Here is a 17,549-nt window from a genome sequence, read left to right as displayed (position 1 = left end):
AGCCAGGCCTCCCGGGCCCCTCGCCTGCCTCTCACCGTCTCTGCGTGTTTTTCTTCAGATCAGCTCTCTCCCCAAAACTTGAATTCATTAATTTAAACATCATTTCCGGCCCTGGAAGCCAGCCTCGCTCACCATAAATAGAAGTTCATGAAGACAGAGCGAGGTTACCAGACTCAGACTGACCCACCCCATCCCGCTGCCAAAGGGAGCCGTTACTGCCGTGTCAAGTGGGGGCACCGGATCTGGACTGGCCTGCAGGGTCCCAGGGACCTGGGGCTAGCCTGTGGCCTCTTGCCCCCTCTGCCTGGGCCTGGCCCCCGAGGGGACGTGGTGGGGGTCCCTGTTTCCCCAGAGCCCTGGGGCCGCTGTGGAGAGGAAGGGGCGGCAGGGGCAGGGCCGTCCCGTCCCGTCCCGCCAGGAGGAGGCGGCCGCTGGCCCGCCATGCGGTTACGTAGCGTGCAGGCGGCCCCTCTGGAGCCCTGTTTCCAGCGTGGCGGCCAGCGCTATGGGGTGGGGTGTGGGCTGGGGCCTGGCGCCCGCCTCCACTGCTGACCACACGCGTCTGGAATGTGCAGATGTTTCCTTGGGGGCTCTGGCTGGCCCCCAGACCCTGCCAGGCATCTGGACTGGGGAGTGGGCACCCACCCCCACCCCCCGCCTGGGCAGAGGGGGAAACTGAGGCTGCCGAGGGCAGCAGCGCGGGTCCTTCCCGTCCCCAGCTCCAGGAGGCGACGCCCTGGGAGCCACCAGGCTCAAGAAGGACCCTGTCCTTGGGCTCCGCATCGGGCACCTCTTCTCTCAGCGTTGCCCCGTGGCCTGCCCCATCTCTCCTCTGGGTCCTGAGGCACCCCTTCCCCTCTGCAAGGCCTGGGGCTGGAGGCAGGGGCTGGGCCCCGTGTGGGGGGAGATGGAGCCGCTGGCGTCTACAGGGTGGGGGGCTCAGTGCCGTCCCCCAGGCCTCCCTGGCTGGTGGAAGCAGGGATCCCCGCCCCAGCTGCTGCTACAGCAGGAGAGATTGGGCTGGGAAGGACACGACACAGTCCCCTGGGAGGCTGGGTGTCTGACGGGGGGCGGGGCTGGGCCTGCCGCTGGGTAGGGGGAGGGGCAGACGGGGCTCTCCAGTGACTGCTGGGTGCTGGGGGGAGGAGGGGAAAGCTGGGGCCTGGGGGTCGAACAGGGGTCTTCCTCCCCAACACCCCTGCCTGTCCTGAGTCAGGAGAGGGAACAGTGTGGTGGTTAAGAAGCCTCCTTCCAGTGCAGGGGACGCAGGTTCGATCCCCAGTCGGGAACTGAGATCCCACATGCCGCGGGGCGGCTGAGCCCACACGCCACCACGAAGAGCCTGATGCTGCCAAATAAATACATAAGTAAATAGAGAGAACAGCAGGGGCGGGGCCGTGTGTGAAGACACCCCCGTCGCAGTCCAGGGCTGTGGGCAGTTGGGGGCCAGCCTTGTGGCCTGGTCCCTGGTGCCCAGGGAGCTGGCTTGGCTTGTGCTGGTGCGGGTGTGTGGGTCGCAGGTCCCCCTTTCCCCTCCCGCCTTGGGGTCCCCAGAAGTGGCTAGCCTGGGAGGTCCGGATGACCCAGAGGGTTGACACCATGTGGCCTAGCCCCTCTCGGGTGTGATCTCTCCTCCCTGTGGGGACGGCTGCCCACCGTGGCGCTTGGCCAGCCGCCCTGCTGGGCTTCTGCAGGTGGCTCCCTGGGCTGGCCGTGTTCCCCATCCCAGACTCGGTAAGACTGGGAACCCGAGTTGGGGCAGGGTGCACAGGAAACCCGAGGGGCTGGAGCGGGGTGGGGCTGGCCCTCGGCAGCCGTGGCGTTCTCCTAGAACGGTGACGACAAAAGCAGACGGAGATGTGGAGAGGTGGCCGTTCAGGGCTGTGAGACTCCAGCAGAGTCTGCCTTGAGGGTCCCTTCTGCCCGGCCCCCCAGCTCGCCCCGTTATCCTTCTGCACGCTCCCAGGAGGGTCTGGCCTGTGGTGGTGTGCCCGGCTCTGTGCTGGGCCTGCCTTCAGGCTGCAGGGTCTTTTTCTGCACCTGGGCCCTGGGCAGGCCCAGGGGAGTCCCGGGTGAGGGACTCCCTGGGGTGGGGAGCGTGTGGCCGCGCCCCTCAGGCGGGGGTAGGGGAAGTCTTCTGGGGGCAGCTGGCCAGGACTGGGTAGAGGACTGAGCTGGGTCATGGGTCAGTGGGGCCAGGGCGGCATCCTGGGGGTGGTGCTGACCGAGTGGTGGGGATGCCAGGGTCACCCTGCCCCCCTCCCGCCCTGGTTTTCTGGCACCACAGTGATCGGGAGCCAACCACAGATGGCTCCCAGGAGCTGCCACTAATGATGGATTTTCCAGAAACCGGGATGTGGAAAAACACTGCAGGGCTTGTCCTCCTTTCTCTTCCGCTTGAGGCCCTGGTTGGGACACCAGCCCTCGTGCCCCTGGTAGGGGCCTCAGGCCTGCACGCCCCCTCAGGCCCCACTGTCCCCCAGGCCCACCTTTGGGTCCTCCGACAGCCCGGGGCTGAGGCTTCTGCAGCCCCACCCCAGAGGCTCGGGCTCCACAGCTGTGCCTTCTCCAGCCCCTGCGTGGGTCTAATTGAAGTTTCTCTTGGCCTGCCCTCCCCAACTTGGGGTCGCTGAACTTGACGTCGGGTGGAAACTAGCCGCGTCCGCTGGTCTCCCGGCCTGTCCCTTCCCACCCCGGGGACGGCCTGGGAGCCCCAGCAGCCTAGTGTGGGCTTGTGTGTGGTGGTGTGGGAGGCACCGTGTTTCCCTGTTTTTTTAAAGTAGATGTGACTGTCCGCAGCTGTTTATAATGGACACTGCTTCTATCAGCAGCGTCAGCGGTGCTGGGGAGCCTTCCCCAGGCCATCCAGTGACAGCCCGGCGTGCTCCGGCGATCCTCTGGGTGTTAGGACTCCTCCCGGTAGCTTTGTGGGACAGATCAACAGGATAAACGCTGCCTGTGGAATCTTCACCAGCCATTAAGAATCCAGGGTTCAGTGACCATGCAGTGGCACCCAGCTCACTCCTCAGCAGCAGGCTGGAGGCTTGGCATGAACTTCAGCAGCTTAACGTGATGATGGGCAGGCCAGGGGCTCCTTCAGGCCTGGGCGGCTGCAGCCAGGCTGCACATGTGTTGCAGCGTCTCGCCCCGTGTCTCTCCCGTCGTGTCTCCAGGCGGGTGTGCAGCTGTGCGCTGTTCCTGGGTGGCCTATGCTACCATTTGAGCTTGTCGCCAGGACAGAACCTTTGTCAAGTGTAGCGTCCCCCTGGCCTGTGAGGTCAGGCCACCGGCAAAGCTGTGGTGGGGCTGCTGGGCCTCTGAGCTGACGCCTCCACCCCGTCCGATCCCACCAGGAGCCCCAGCCCCGACCCCAGGGACCCCCGTCCAGGTTCAGGGGTCCCGCTGCCTGGAGGACCCAGCCCCGGGTTATGCAGCCCTCTTGACGGTGCCTGAGGCTCTCTGCTCACAGCCCCTCTTGACGCCCCCGATTCAGTGGAGACTTAGGTCCTGCCCATCTGCTGCTGTGGCCCCCTCCCTGGGGCCTGCACCCCCCGCCCCCCCAGGCAGGCTGCAGCCAGCGTCAGCGGAGCACATCATGTCCACGTGCTGTCCGCTCAGCGCCCAGTCTCCCGATAGCTGCCCACGATGCCGAGGGGGAGACCTGGCTCCCAGGGGTTAGCAGAGTGCATCCAGTCTACCTTCCCTCACCCCCTTGGTGGGCCCTAAGAGGGACGGGAGCTCCCTTCTTTGGTCCGAGCTCCCTTTGTCAGTCACTTGCAGCCCCGGTGGTGACATGAAGGTCAGAAGCCCTCCAGGCCATGTTGGGAGCCAGGGTCACGTGGCCCGGCTGAGACCCGGCCTCCAGCCCTTGGTGCACAGCCAGTCTTTGGGCAGAGGTGGCCACCAGGCCCTGCGTGGACAGCCAGGCTCCAGGAGGAGCAGCTGTCAGGGACCGGGGTGGGGGTCGCTTCCTGAGCCTCGTTCCTGGACGTCGTGAGCAGGGAGTGAGGGGTGGCCCTAGGTACCCCAGCACCGCCCAAGGTGTGCGCTTGGGGTGTAGGCTTCACTCGGCCTCGACTCCCAGGAGGACCTTGTCTCCACACCAGCCAGTTCTTACTAAGCTCCGCTGTGCGTGGGCTGGGTGGGGCAATGGAGCTGGGCTCGGGCAGCCCCTAGCTGCTGAGGGAGCTGGGACAGCAGGGCTGGGGGGGCACCTGGGGTGGGGGTCTGGACTGGGCTGTGGCCGGGGGCACTGGGCTGGTGGGACCTGGAGACAGACAGGCCTGGCGGAGGCACTGGCGGGCCCGTGGCCTATGGTCATCACTGGGAGGGCCGGGCTGGCGAGCGGCATTCTGGGACGTCCGAGGGCCAGCATGACACCCGGACGCACAGAGGCTCAGAGGGCGGGAGGTCCAGGCCGCGCCAGTGTGGAGACTGGTGCCCCCTGAGTCAGGCTGGTCCGGTGTCCCCATCCTAGAATCTGGACCCGTGGGGCGACCGGCCTCCACCTCCAGGCCGGGAGGGGAGGTGGCATTGGTGGCTGGAGTGTCCCCGGGAGGACTCTCGAGGGGCTGGGGTCACGCTGCCACTGTGTTGCCACGTCGCCAGCGCTGCGGCTGATGGCAGGTCGAGGGGCTGTTGTGCTGTTTTCTTGGTGTTTCTCCAGTTGTTACAAGACTGGGCGTTTTCTTGTACATCTGTGACGTTTGTATTTCTCGTCCTATTCTCATCTCTGGCCTTTTTTAAATTTTCTTTCCTGGAGTAGCTTGCTTTCTTTATGGTTTGTTAACAGCATATATGGAGAGAGTATTATGAGCCTTTATGGCATCACCGACTCGATGGACATGGGTTTAAGAAAACTCCAGGAGATGGTGATTGACAGGGAGGCCTGGCGTGCCGCAGTCCATGGGGTCACAGTCAGACACGACCGAGTGACTGAACAACAATCCGTGGTCTTCACTGCTGGTGCTTTTCCCGGCTGGTAGTTTGTTTTCCGATATATTGTGTGGATGTTGCGTGCTTTTATGCAGTTGTATCTTCTGGCTTTTGAGATTTTCCTTCTGTTCATAGTTTCTGCTTTGAGAACCTGGTTCCTCTCCTGTGCTTGTGCTGGGGTTGGTTCTTTGACACGGTTCTATTGACCTTGAGTGCCTGGGTTTATGGGAGTCCAGCTCTACGCGGTGCCCTGAGCCCGGAGGGTTAACCAGGCTGTCACCGTTGCTGTGCTGCGGGGTCCTCCACCAGGGTCCCTCCCCTTGGTCTGGTTTGTGCCCCACTGTATCTCAGGACACCCCCAACCCCCCAGCAGCATCTGGGTGCCCGGCCCTGGAGACTGCTGGGCTGCCTCCTGTGTTCTGAACCCCGTGTGGAGGGGTGAAGCCTGCCCCCCACGATGCCCCCAACCCTGCTGGGCAGGGGGGGCAGGGGGCATGGATGCAGCGCTGGGGCCAGCTCCTCCTGCCTCGGGTTTCCCAGATGGGCAGCAGCACTGACCTGGGCAAACGGAGCTCCGGGTGGGGGCCACGGGCAGAGGGCGTCTGGGCCGCCCCGTGCTGACCTCTGTCTGCCGCACTCTGCAGGGATGTCTCCCACAACCTGCTCCAGGCGCTGGACATTGGGCTACTGGCGAACCTCTCGGCGTTGACGGAGCTGTGAGTGTCCCCCAGGGGCGGCTGCGGGCTTCCACGCTGCAGGCGGGCGGCAGCCTGTCCCCGTGGTGGTTCGGGGGCTCATGTCAAACCACGTTGAACCCCTCCTTTCTTACAGGGACATAAGCAACAACAAGATTTCTACGTTAGAAGAAGGAATATTTGCTAATTTATTTAATTTAAGTGAAATGTAAGTGTCGATGGTTTTGGTGGCTGTGGGTGGCTGGGCCTGGGGGCCCCGCACTGCCCACTGAGCCTGCCCCATCCGCTACAGAAATCTGGGCGGGAACCCGCTTGAGTGTGACTGTGGTCTGGCCTGGCTGCCGCGCTGGGTGGAGGGGCAGCGGGTCCGCGTGGTGCGGCCCGAGGCGGCCACGTGCGCCGGGCCTGGCCCCCTGGCTGGCCAGCCACTGCTTGGCGGAGCGCTGCTGGATGGAGCCTGTGGTGAGTGTGCCAGGGGGCACGGCTGAGTGGCCAGGCGGGACCCCTGCAGGTCCTCTCGGGTGGGGGGCAGTTACTGACTGGGGAGGGGTCGGGAGGGCCCTTCAGCCCAGGGGACGGTGTGCGCGGGCTCGGAGGTGATGCAGTCTGGGATGGGGTGGGGTGAGGAGCGCACCCTTGGGACCGGCCTGCCCGCCCTTGCAGGTGAGGAGTATGTTGCCTGTGTCCCTGATGACAGCTCGGGCGCCGTGGCACTGGTGGCCTTCTCGGCCGCCCCCGAGGGCCCACTGGCCCCTGAGGCCTGCAGCGCCCTCTGCTTTGCGGCTGGCCAGGCCCTCGCAGCCCTCTCGGAGCAGGGCCGGTGCCTGTGCGGGGCGGCCCGGCCCCCCAACGCCTCTTCCGCCTGTCTGCCCTCCTGCTCCGGCCCCTCCCTGCCCCCTGCCCCCGCCTGCCGGGAGCCCAGCCTCCTCCAGCACGTCTTCCCTGCCTCCCCGGGGGCCGCTCTGCTGGGGCCCCAAGGACCCCTGGCCTCTGGCCAGCCCGCAGTCTTCCATGTCACTGCCTCGCTGCCGGTCAGCTCCACGCATTGGGACTTTGGCGATGGCTCCCCGGAAGTGGATGTCGCGGGCCCGGACGCCACTCACCGCTATGTGCTGCCCGGCCGCTACCCCGTAACGGCCCTGCTGGCCCTGGGGGTGGGCTCTGCCCGGCTGGGGGTGGAGGTGCAGGTGGAGGCAGCCCCCGCTGCCCTGGAGCTCGTCTGTGTGGCCTCGGTGCACAGCGATGAGACCCTGCAGCTCGGCGTCCGAAACCGCGGCGGCTCGGGCCTGGAGGCTGCCTACAGCATCGTGGCCCTGGGAGAGGAGCCAGCCCAAGGTGGGGCCCGCCCTGGCCGCGTCAGGTGGGCGGACTGCCCGGGCTGGGCACACGCTGACGCCCGTCTCTGCCCTCTGCCCCCAGTGGTGCACCCGCTCTGCCCCTCGGACACGGAGATCTTCCCCGGCAACGGGCACTGCTACAGCCTGCGGGCAGAGAAGGCGTCCTGGGCGCAGGCGCAGGAGCAGTGCCGGGCCTGGGCTGGGGCCGCCCTGGCCATGGTGGACAGCCCCGCCGTGCAGCACTTCCTGGTCTCCCGTGTCACCAGGTGCCTGCCCGGGTGCGGGGCGTCTGCAGGGGCTGTGTCTGGCCGGCCGGCGGGCTCCGGGCAGCAGCGTGTTGTGCCTGTGGGCGGCTGCTCCTGTCGGCTCTCCTGATGCAGCCATGGCCGCAGGGGTGCCCGCTGTGGTAGTTGGCCCCTACCCAGTCCTGTGTCCTCCCTGTCTGCCCGAGCTGGGCCCCTCCTGCAGAGGGCGGGGCAGGTCTGGTGTGACCTTGCTGGGCGGTCCGTGGTCAGTGCCGCCTGCAGCCCAGGAGCCTCTTGGGCACTCTGGCCATCCAGGCCTGTGGGGGACTCTGCTCTACAGCGGTCACCAGGGGTGGCCCTCAGAGCCTGCTGTGGCCAGGGGTGGGATGGGGTGGAGGCTGGCCCCCTGCCCCTGTGGGTCCCTGTGGGAAGGGGCTGACGGGCTGTGGGCCCCGCTGAACGTCCTGTGTCCTGAGGGGAGATTGAGGCTCAGAGCGGTCACAGCCCTTGCCCCGGGTCCTGGGGTCCCCAGTTAGTAACACAGCCCCAGTGCCTGGCTCTGCCTGCAGAGCTGTGGGGCTGGCCCATTTGGGGGCCAGTGTGTGGGTGTCTTGGTGCCCACAGGCCTCCCTTGGAAGCCTGCTCCTCCCCTGGATGTACATGGGTCCTGTGGCCGGCCCAGAGTGAGGCGGAGCCCCCTGCAGGTCTCAGCTGGACCCTGGCCCCATGGGATGGGGCTGGGCAGGTGCTGGCCTGGGCCCCGCTTGCCAGGTCCGGTCTCTGAGCCTCAGTGTGCCCATCTGGAAGTGGGGGTAGAGGTGGAGCCCCTGACTGGCTGCTGCGAGGTGGGTGCCCATCCCTGGGGAGCCCCTGAGCGCCGGCCCTTCGCTGTCTGCCGCAGGAGCCTGGACGTGTGGATCGGTTTCTCAGCTGTGGAGGGGGCGGCGGCGGGCCCCGCGCCCCAGGGCGGCGCCTTCAGCCTGGAGAGCTGCCAGAACTGGCTGCCCGGGGAGCCGCATCCCGCCACGGCCGAGCGCTGCGTGCGCCTGGGGCCCGCTGGGCAGTGCAACACGGACCTGTGCTCAGCGCCGCACAGCTACGTCTGTGAGCTGCGGCCCGGAGGTGCGCGGGACCCGGGCTGGGTGGGTGGGAGCGCCTGCTGCCCTGGCCAGGAACCCGGGAGTCCTCCCCACCTGGCCAGCACAGCTGCTCCTAGCACCGGTTCAGTGCTCATCACATGTCTGCTGAGTGTCCCCTGTCTAGACTGGGCCCGCAGCCGGTACGGCGAGCCAGGGCCTGCTGCTAGGCAGCTCAGTCCCGGGTCCCTCAACCCCTGGGCCCCCAACACTCTCCTCCTGCCTGGGCCTACCATCTCATTGCACGCTTGCACCCCAGGCCCCGTGTGGGACGCAGAGAACTTCCTCGTGGGAGCGCCCAATGGGGACCTACAGGGGACTTTGAGCCCCCTGGAACAGCAGGAGGCCCTCCTGGCTCCCCAGGAGCCCGTTGAGGTAGGCGGGCCCTTCGGACTTCTTGCTTCTAGAAAGCAAGAAGACTGGGACTGGCCTGGGGGTCCAGTGGCTGGCACTGCACGCTCCCAGTGCACGGGACCAGGTTTGATCCCTGGCAGGGGAACTAGAACCCGCAGGCCGCAAAGAGGATTGACCCCCATGTGCGCAGAAGAGACGCGGTGCGGCCAAATAAGTTGGTTTGAAAAGCAAAACAGTCCCTCCACAAAAACCCCAAGAAGCCTTTTTGTGGGCCTTATTAACATCCTGTGTCCAGTGGAGAGAATTTAGAAAACCCACCGCAGGGCAGAGGAGAGGAGCACCCTGGCTGGCACCCGGGAGAACCCCGAATCTCCCGAGCCTTCTCTCTCCATTTGGGGGTATTTTTACAAATGAAGGTGGGGTTCCTATTGCTCAGAGACGGTTTTGACCTGATGTTTTTCTCCTGAGCAACGTGGTCTCCTACTGTGTGAGACGAGGCCACTGGGGGGCTCCTCCCCTGACTGGCAGGTGTTAGGGTGTCGGGGTGGGGCCAGGCTGAGGGTCGGGGCCTGTGGAGCTGAGCGGCCCCCTCCCTGCCAGGTGATGGCATTTCCTGGACTGAGCCCGAGCCGTGAAGCCTTCCTCACCGCTGCCGAGTTCGGGACGCAGGAACTGGGCCGGCCCGCCCAACTGCGGCTGCAGGTGTACCGGGCGGGGCGCGGAGCAGGTGGGACCCCGTCCTGGCAGCGGGACTCGGGGGGCGTGAGTGGCCTCTCTGCTCTGTTGCATCTTGTCGATTTGTTGTCCACTGGGCTGGTCTCCAGCCTCAGGGTGGACACAGTGGGGCCAGGAGACGCCAGTTCATGCCAGGCATGCCAAGGACAGTGGCTCTGGAGGGGAGCGTGCTGGGGCCGGGGTCGGACGGGGAGAGGAGAGACGCTGGGGGCTGGGGACACTGGCTGGCAGGACCCCGTCTCCTAGCAGGGTGTCCCTGTGGTCTGTAAGCACACTGGGGCCCCCAATAGCCCTCCTTTTCTTGTAGGGGCCCCGGGAAACAGCAGCGAGCCCCAGGGTAGGTCCCTGGAAAACAGGACTGAGCTGGCCCCTGTGTGCGCACCAGAAGGGCCCCTGTGCCCCCAAGCCAACGTCTGCCTGCCTCTGGACACCCCCTGCCACCCTGGGGCCTGTGCCAACGGATCCACGCCAGGGCCGGGCCTCCCTGGGGTCTCCTACACGCTGTGGAAGGAGTTCCTCTTCTCCGTGCCTGCAGGCCCCCCTGCCCAGTACTCAGTGCGTGCCTCTGGCCCCTGCTTCCTGCCTCCCTCCACCCCCGAGGCCCTGGCTTCCCATCACACAGACCAAATGCAGTCCCTTCGGCCAAGCCATCCAGTCCCCTGTGGCTTGCTGCTGCCTTGGTAGTGCCCTCCTCCCCTGCCCCCACCCCAGGGCCTTTGCACGTGCTCTCTGGGCATGGCTGGTCAGCATCCGGCAGAGGCCCCGCCCCTGTCCAGGCAGCCCACCCCTCCTGCGTCCTCTCTGTCCTGTGCCCCATCCGTCCCTGCCCTGATCGCCTTGGAGGCCCCTGGGAAGCCGGGTGCTCCAAGGAACCGAGGAACGCGGAGGCCCCCGTGGGGAGTGACTCTGTGCTCCCTCCCGTATTGAGGCTGCAACCCGGCCCTGCCGCCTTCTCCCGCAGGTCCCCTTCCATGGCCAGGACATCGCCCTGCTCCCCGGCGATCTCGTCATTTTGCAGCACGACGCGGGGCCGGGCACCCTCCTGCGCTGCCCCCCGGCACTCAGCTTCCCAGGCTCTGAGGCTCCGTATTTCTCTGCCAATGCCTCAGCCTGGCTCTCCCGCCTGCCTGCCCAGCTGGAGGCGGCCCCGGCTGGCCCCGCCTGCGCCCTGCGGTTGCTGGCCGCCACAGAGCGGCTCACCCCTCTGCTGGGCCTGGGCCCCAACCCGGGGCTGCGGCGGCCGGGGCGCTATGAGGTCAGGGCCACAGTGGGCAACGGTGTATCCAGGCACAACCTGACCTGCATCTTCAACGTCCTCTCCCCAGTGGCTGGGCTTCGGGCCATCTACCCAGCCCCCCAGAACGGCCGCCTCTATGTGCCCACCAGCGGCTCACCCCTGGTACTGCAGGTGGACTCAGGCGCCAATGCCACTGCCGAGGCCCGCTGGCCCGGGGGCAATGCCAGCGCACCCTTTGAGGCTGCCTGCCCGGCCGCTGTGGCGGCCCTGGCGCCTGGCTGCGCCCAGGAGGCCAACGGCAGCCTGTTTTCCATGCTGACGCTGCCCGGGCTCCGCGAGGGCGAGCACGAGGTGGAGGTGGTGGTGGAGAACGGGGCCGGCCGGGCCAACCTCAGCCTGCTGGTGACGGCAGAAGAGCCCATCCGTGGGCTCCGTGCCACGCCCAGCCCCGAGGCCCGCGTGCTGCAGGGCGTCTTGGTGGTGAGTGGGGTCCCTGCCCTGCCGAGATGCGGCTCCCCATGGAGGGCCACCTGTCCCCATCCTGGAGTGTGCCTGGCTGCTGGGACACTGGGCCCGGTGTTGGGTCCTGGGCAGGCTCCTGCGGGTAGCCCTGCGTGCAGATGGCTCGTCCATCCCCAAGTGACGGGAGAGTCATCTCCAGAACAGTTGTTCTGAAAACGCTTCTTTCTCCCACGTTTCCTGAGCCTGTTTTTGAGCTCTTCACCTGCCTTCGACCGCCCTGTTCCTGGGTGTGTTTTGAGACCCCCACTGGGGTCTCACCAGGTGAAGTGATCCTTTTCTAAGGCTGGGGCCCACTGCCGCCCGGCCGCTGTCGGGCTGCGCCTGTCCTCTGGGTGCCCGTCTTGCACACGGGCCATTGTGCAGTTGTGTCCCATCTTCCTTGCTTACACCTGTCGGGTGACGCAGGGCAGCGTCCAGAACCATGAGGCCCGTGGGGACACACGTGCCTCCCGAGTGGGAGCCTGGGATGGGGGCGCAGGTTGTGGTGGGTTGGCCTCTGGTCTTGGGCACTGGGCCTCCAAGTTACAGAGAGGTTGGTGTGTGGCCAGGCCTGGGCTCAGCCCTGTATGGTGTGACCTCCATGGCCGAAAGGGAAGCCCACAGACAGCCTTGTCCAGGCGGGTGGACCTGGGCTGGGGGCAGCATCCGTCCCCCAGGGACCTTGGCCTGGGTCAGGTCATGGCCAGCTCACATGGTGCCCTTCTGCAGAGGTACAGTCCCGTGGTGGAGGCCGGCTCGGACGTGGTCTTCCGCTGGACCATCGACGACAAACAGTCCCTGACCTTCCACAACGTGGTCTTCAACGTCATCTACCAGAGTGCAGCAGTCTTCAAGCTCTCGGTGGGCGGGGGTCTCGGGCGCAGGAGTGGGCGGGGCGGGGCGCGGGGTTGGGGGGGTGGGGGTGGGACTGGGCGGTGGGGGCGGGACCCGGGGCGTGGGGTGGGGCGCGGAGCCGCGCTGCTCACCTATGCCTTCTGCTCCGCTCTGCTCCCGAGGACCCCGTGGCGGCGGTGGGTGAGTGCGGGGCCTGGGGGGCTCTGTCCACACCGCTTCGCGGCTGGCGGGCGGCCTGCTCACTGCTGCCTGTGTCCACAGCTGACGGCCTCCAACCATGTGAGCAGTGTCAGCGCACACTTCAACGTCACCGTGGAGCCGATGCAGCGGATGCGGGGCCTGCGCATGTCCGCAGTGCCGCCCGTGCTGGCCCCCAACGCCACGCTGGCGCTGGCCGCCCACGTGCTGGTGGACTCGGCCGTGGAGGTGGCCTTCCTGTGAGTGCGGCGTCTCCCCCAGCCCCCACCTCCCTGCCAGAACGTGCTGGGGACACGGGCCCTTCGGAGGGGCCGCGGCAGGGTGGTGGTTCCCGGGAAGGGGGCTGCAGCCGGGCCAGCGGGCACTGCAGGGGTACAGCAGGCCCTCCCCAGGCTGCTCACCGCCTGCTCCCTGCCCCGGCAGGTGGACTTTTGGGGACGGGGAGCAGGCGGTTGGCCAGTTCAAGCCTCCGTACGAGTCCTTCGAGGTCCCAGACCCCACGGTGGCCCAGGTGCTGGTGGAACACAACACCTCACACACCTACACCTTCCCAGGTAAGGGCTGGCCTCCCGCCCTCACGGCCTGCAGCTCGGGCGCGCTCTGCCCTGGGACAGCGCCTCCCTGCGGGGTGGTCCCTGGGTCCTGCCTCCAGAATGCAGCCGGGCTGATGGCCTGGGGCTCCCACTAGCGTGAAGAAGGGAGGTGAGGGGGGATTGGGCCTCAGAGACCCGTGTTGCGAGTCTGCCAGCCAGAAACAGACCCCTTCCGTCCCTCCCGTTCCCCTCTCCTGAGCCTTTTCTGGGGGAGAAGGGGAGATCCTTCTAAGTCGCTTCTAAAGTCCCAGAAGCCTCACACAGAAGTGTAAACAGCCTCGTGGTCCTGGCCCTGCACCCGCCCATCACCCAAGGGCATTTGCACCTGAGTCGCCCTTCACCTCTTTCTGCCTCCGCCTGGGGCCCTGTTTGCCCCGCGGCCCTGCCAACAGCCCGGGGGCTGGGGTGGGTGGGTTGTGAGCGGGCTGGCAGCGCTGGCTTGGCCAAATCCCCACTCAGGGCCTGTCCACCAGGTGAGTACAGCCTGACCCTGCTTGTGTCCACCGCCTTTGAGAACCTGACGCAGCAGGTGCCTGTCAGCGTGCGTGCTGCCCTGCCCGCCCTGGCTGTGGCCGTGGGCAGCCAGGTCCTGGTGGCTGGCCGGCCCATTGCCTTCCTCCCGCGCCCGCTTCCATCGCCGGGCGGTGTCCTCTACACGTGGGACTTCGGGGATGGTTCCCCAGCTGTCACCCAGCCCCAGCCAGAGGTCAACCACACATTCGCCTCGAGGGGCACATACCATGTCCGCCTGGAGGTCAACAACACAGTAAGCCACGCGGTGGCGGACGTCAGCGTCCGCGTCTTCGAGGAGCTCCGCGGCCTGACGGTGAGCCTGAGCCCCGCCGTGGAGCAGGGTGTGCCCACGGTGGTCAGCGCTGCCCTGGATTCCGGTGACAACGTCACATGGACTTTTGACATGGGGGACGGCGCGGTGCTCACGGGCCCTGAGGCCACGGTGGAGCATGTGTACCGGCGGGCGCAGAACTGCACGGTGACGGTGAGCGCATCCAGCCCTGCCGGCCGCCTGGCTCGCAGCCTGCCCGTGCACGTCTTCGTCCTGGAGGTGCTGTGGATCGACCCGGTGGCCTGCATCGCCTCCCAGCCGCACGCCCGGCTCACGGCCCACGTCACCGGGGACCCTTCCCACTACGTCTTTGACTGGACCTTCGGGGACGGTTCACCCAATGTCAGCATCCAGGGGGACCCGACCGTGACGCACAGCTTTACACACAGCGGCACGTTCCCGCTGGCGCTGGTGCTGTCGAGCCGCGTGAACAGAGCACACTACTTCAGCAGTGTCTGCGTGGAGCCTGAGCTGGGCAACGTCACCCTGCAGCCCGAGAGGCAGTTCGTGCGGCTTGGGGACGAGGCCCGCCTGGTGGCCCACGCCTGGCCCCCCTTCCCCTACCGCTACACCTGGGACTTCGGCGCCGAGGATGGCGCCGCCCGCGTCGGGGGCCCCGAGGCCACGTTCACCTACCGGCTCGCGGGCTCCTACCTTGTGACAGTCACCGCGGCCAACAACATCTCGGCCGCCAATGACTCGGCGCTGGTGGAGGTACAGGAGCCCGTGGAGGTCACGGGCATCAGGGTCAATAGCTCCCATGCTCTGGAGCTGCAGCAGCCCTACCTGTTCTCCGCTGTGGGCCGTGGGCACCCTGCCAGCTACCTGTGGGAGCTGGGGGACGGCAGGCAGCTGCAGGGCCCCACGGTCACTCACGCCTACAGCAGCACAGGCTGCTTCCAAGTCAGGGTGGCCAGCTGGAACGAGGTGAGCCGGGGGGAGGCCCGGCTGAATGTGACGGTACAGCGGCGCGTGCGGGGGCTCAGCGTGAACGCCAGCCGCACGGTGGTGCCCCTCAATGGCAGCGTGAGCTTCAGCACTGTGCTGGAGGCCGGCAGCGACGTGCGCTACTCCTGGGTCCTCTGCGACCGCTGCACACCCATCCCCGGGGGCCCTACCATCTCTTACACTTTCCGCTCTGTGGGCACCTTCAACATCATCGTCACAGCCGAGAATGAGGTGGGCGCCGCCCAAGATAGCATCTTCGTCTATGTCCTGCAGCACATCGAGGGGCTGCAGGTGGTGGGCGGCGGCTGCTGCTTCCCTACCAACCGCACGCTGCAGCTGCAGGCTGCAGTGCGCGATGGCACCAACATCTCCTACAGCTGGGCCGCTCAGCGCGACGGTGGCCCCGCCCTGGCCGGCAGCAGCAAAGCCTTCTCGCTCACCGTGCTTGAGGCCGGCACCTACCACGTCCAGCTGAGGGCCACCAACATGCTAGGCAGCGCCTCAGCCAACTGCACGGTGGACTTCGTGGAGCCGGTGGGGTGGCTGGCCGTCACCGCCTCCCCGAACCCAGCTGCCGTTAACACAAGTGTCAGGCTCTGGGCTGAGCTGGCCGGGGGCAGTAGCGTCACTTACAGCTGGTCCCTGGAGGAAGGGCTGTGCTGGGAGACCCGGGAGCCGTCCACCACCCTCATCTTCCCCAGCCCCGGCCTGTGCCTGGTCACAGTAGTGGCCAAGAACCAGCTGGGCTCGGCCAATGCCAGCGTGGAGGTGGTCGTGCAGGTGCCCGTCGGCGGCCTCAGCATCCAGGCCAGAGAATTGGACGGCGGCTTCGTGGTGGCCGGTTCCACAGTGCCTTTCTGGGGGCAGCTGGCCGTGGGGACTGACGTGAGCTGGCGCTGGGCTGTGCCAGGTGGCAGCAGGCAGGGCCAGCACATCACTGTGGTCCTCCCCGATGCCGGCCCGGTCTCGATCCAGCTCAATGCCTCCAACGCGGTCAGCTGGGTCATGGCCACACACAGCCTCACGGTGCAGGAGCCCATCGTGGGCCTGGTGCTGTGGGCCAGCAGGAAGGTGGTGGAGCCTGGGCAGCCGGTGCACTTTCAGATCTTGTTGGCCACTGGCTCGGCCGTCCGCTTCCTCCTGCAGGTTGGCGGGGGCGGCCTCGAGGTGCTGCCTACGCCCCACTTTTCCCGCAGCTTCCCCCGGGTCGGGGACTACACGGTGAGCGTGCACGCCGAGAACCGTGTAAGCCGGGCGCAGGCCCAGGTGCGCATCTCAGTGCTGGAGGCTGTGGGTGGGCTGCAGGTGCCCGACTGCTGCGGGCCGGCCATCGCCACGGGCGCCGAGCGGAACTTCAGCGCCCGCGTGCAGCGGGGCTCCCGCGTCGCCTACGCCTGGTACTTCTCGCTGCAGAAGGTGCAGGGGGACTCCCTGGTCATTCTGTCGGGCCGTGACGTCACCTACACCCCCGTGGCTGCGGGGCTGCTGGAGATCCACGTGCGCGCCTTCAACGAGCTGGGTGGCGTGAACCGCACGCTGCTGGTGGAGGTGCAGGACGCCATCCAGCACGTGGCGCTGCGTGGCCCCCGCTGCTTCGCCAACCGCTCCGCCCACTTCGAGGCAGCCACCAGCCCCAGTCCCCGGCGCGTGTCCTACCGCTGGGACTTCGGGGACGGGGCCCCGGTGGAGGACACAGAGGCGCCCTGGGTGGTGCACTCCTACCTGCAGCCTGGGGACTACCCCGTGCAGGTGAATGCCTCCAACCTGGTGAGCTTCTTCGTGGCACAGGCTACGGTCACCGTCCACGTGCTGGCCTGCAGGGAGCCCGCGGTGGACGTGGCCCTGCCGCCGCAGGTACTCATGCGGCGCTCCCAGCGCAACTACCTGGAGGCCCACGTGGACCTGCGGGACTGCGTCACCTACCAGACCGAGTACCGCTGGGAGGTATATCGCGCCGCCAGCTGCCAGCGGCCTGGGCGCGCGGCCCGGGTGGCCCTGCCTGGTGTGGACGTGAGCCGGCCCCAGCTGGTGGTGCCGCGGCTTGCACTGCCCGTGGGCCACTACTGCTTTGTGTTCGTGGTGTCGTTCGGGGACACCCCGCTGGCCCAGAGCATCCAGGCCAACGTGACGGTGGCCCCCGAGCGTCTAGTGCCCATCGTGGAGGGCGGCTCCTCCCGCGTGTGGTCAGACTCTCAGGACCTGGTGCTGGACGGGAGCAAGTCCTACGACCCCAACCTGGAGGATGGCGACCAGACGCCCCTCAGCTTCCACTGGGCCTGCGTGGCCGCAACGCAGGTCAGCCATGGGGGCGCACGTCCTCCCCGCCCCGCTTGGGGCGTCTGCGTGATGAGCCCAGCAGGCCTGGGCTCCGAGTGCCCAGTGAAGGGCGGGGGTGGGGGGAGCGGTTGGACCACAGTGGTGGGTAGGGGGTCTTGCTGCTGCAGGCCAGAGCAGCTCTGGGGTCTCACCACCACCCCCCGTTATGGGCTGCAGAGCGAGACTGGCGGGTGTGTGCTGAACTTTGGGCCCCGCGGGAGCAGCGTGGTCACCATCCCTCGGGAGCGCCTGCGTGCCGGCGTGGAGTACACATTCAACCTGACCGTGTGGAAGGCCGGTCGCAAGGAGGAGGTCACCAGCCAAACGGTGGGTGCTACCACGGCCCAGCCTTGGAGAGCCCTTGGCCCTAGAGACGGGCGCGGCTGGCGAGGCGGAGCCCACGCAGTGCCCAGCTCCCGTTCCTAAGTGGTTTCTTGACGTTTCGGGGGCTTTTGGAAGCCATCGGTCTTGAGTTGTCACTCCTCTCGATGCAGTTTCTGTTTAACAAGACCTCCGTCGGCTTGGCTTCCCTCCAGAAAGGCCGTATAGGCGCAGGAAGCCTCGAGGCACAGCCCTAGGCTGTCCCATCCTGGCACATGGGGGCCCCTCCCGGAATGGGG

At 67.0% G+C, this 17,549-nt stretch overlaps 1 protein-coding gene across 1 annotated transcript in view; it reads left to right on the top strand.

Moving 5' to 3' along the window:
• The window catches only part of PKD1 (polycystin 1, transient receptor potential channel interacting), a 39,327-nt gene that overhangs the window by 7,756 nt on the left and 14,022 nt on the right, over window positions 1-17,549 (top strand). Inside the window, exons 2-16 of the mRNA XM_055562314.1 lie at window positions 5,580-5,651; window positions 5,767-5,838; window positions 5,923-6,092; window positions 6,294-6,965; window positions 7,050-7,233; window positions 8,114-8,334; window positions 8,608-8,723; window positions 9,303-9,429; window positions 9,745-9,992; window positions 10,399-11,154; window positions 11,905-12,036; window positions 12,292-12,467; window positions 12,652-12,782; window positions 13,295-16,908; window positions 17,107-17,256. Of these exons, the coding sequence (XP_055418289.1) occupies window positions 5,580-5,651; window positions 5,767-5,838; window positions 5,923-6,092; window positions 6,294-6,965; window positions 7,050-7,233; window positions 8,114-8,334; window positions 8,608-8,723; window positions 9,303-9,429; window positions 9,745-9,992; window positions 10,399-11,154; window positions 11,905-12,036; window positions 12,292-12,467; window positions 12,652-12,782; window positions 13,295-16,908; window positions 17,107-17,256 (6,841 nt within the window). The remainder of the gene's footprint in view (window positions 1-5,579; window positions 5,652-5,766; window positions 5,839-5,922; window positions 6,093-6,293; window positions 6,966-7,049; window positions 7,234-8,113; window positions 8,335-8,607; window positions 8,724-9,302; window positions 9,430-9,744; window positions 9,993-10,398; window positions 11,155-11,904; window positions 12,037-12,291; window positions 12,468-12,651; window positions 12,783-13,294; window positions 16,909-17,106; window positions 17,257-17,549) is intronic.

The sequence above is a fragment of the Bubalus kerabau genome, chromosome 23 (genome assembly GCF_029407905.1).
Source record: "Bubalus kerabau isolate K-KA32 ecotype Philippines breed swamp buffalo chromosome 23, PCC_UOA_SB_1v2, whole genome shotgun sequence".
In the NCBI taxonomy this organism is placed as follows: Eukaryota; Metazoa; Chordata; class Mammalia; order Artiodactyla; family Bovidae; genus Bubalus; species Bubalus kerabau.
This window is presented reverse-complemented; position numbering and strand designations above follow the sequence as displayed.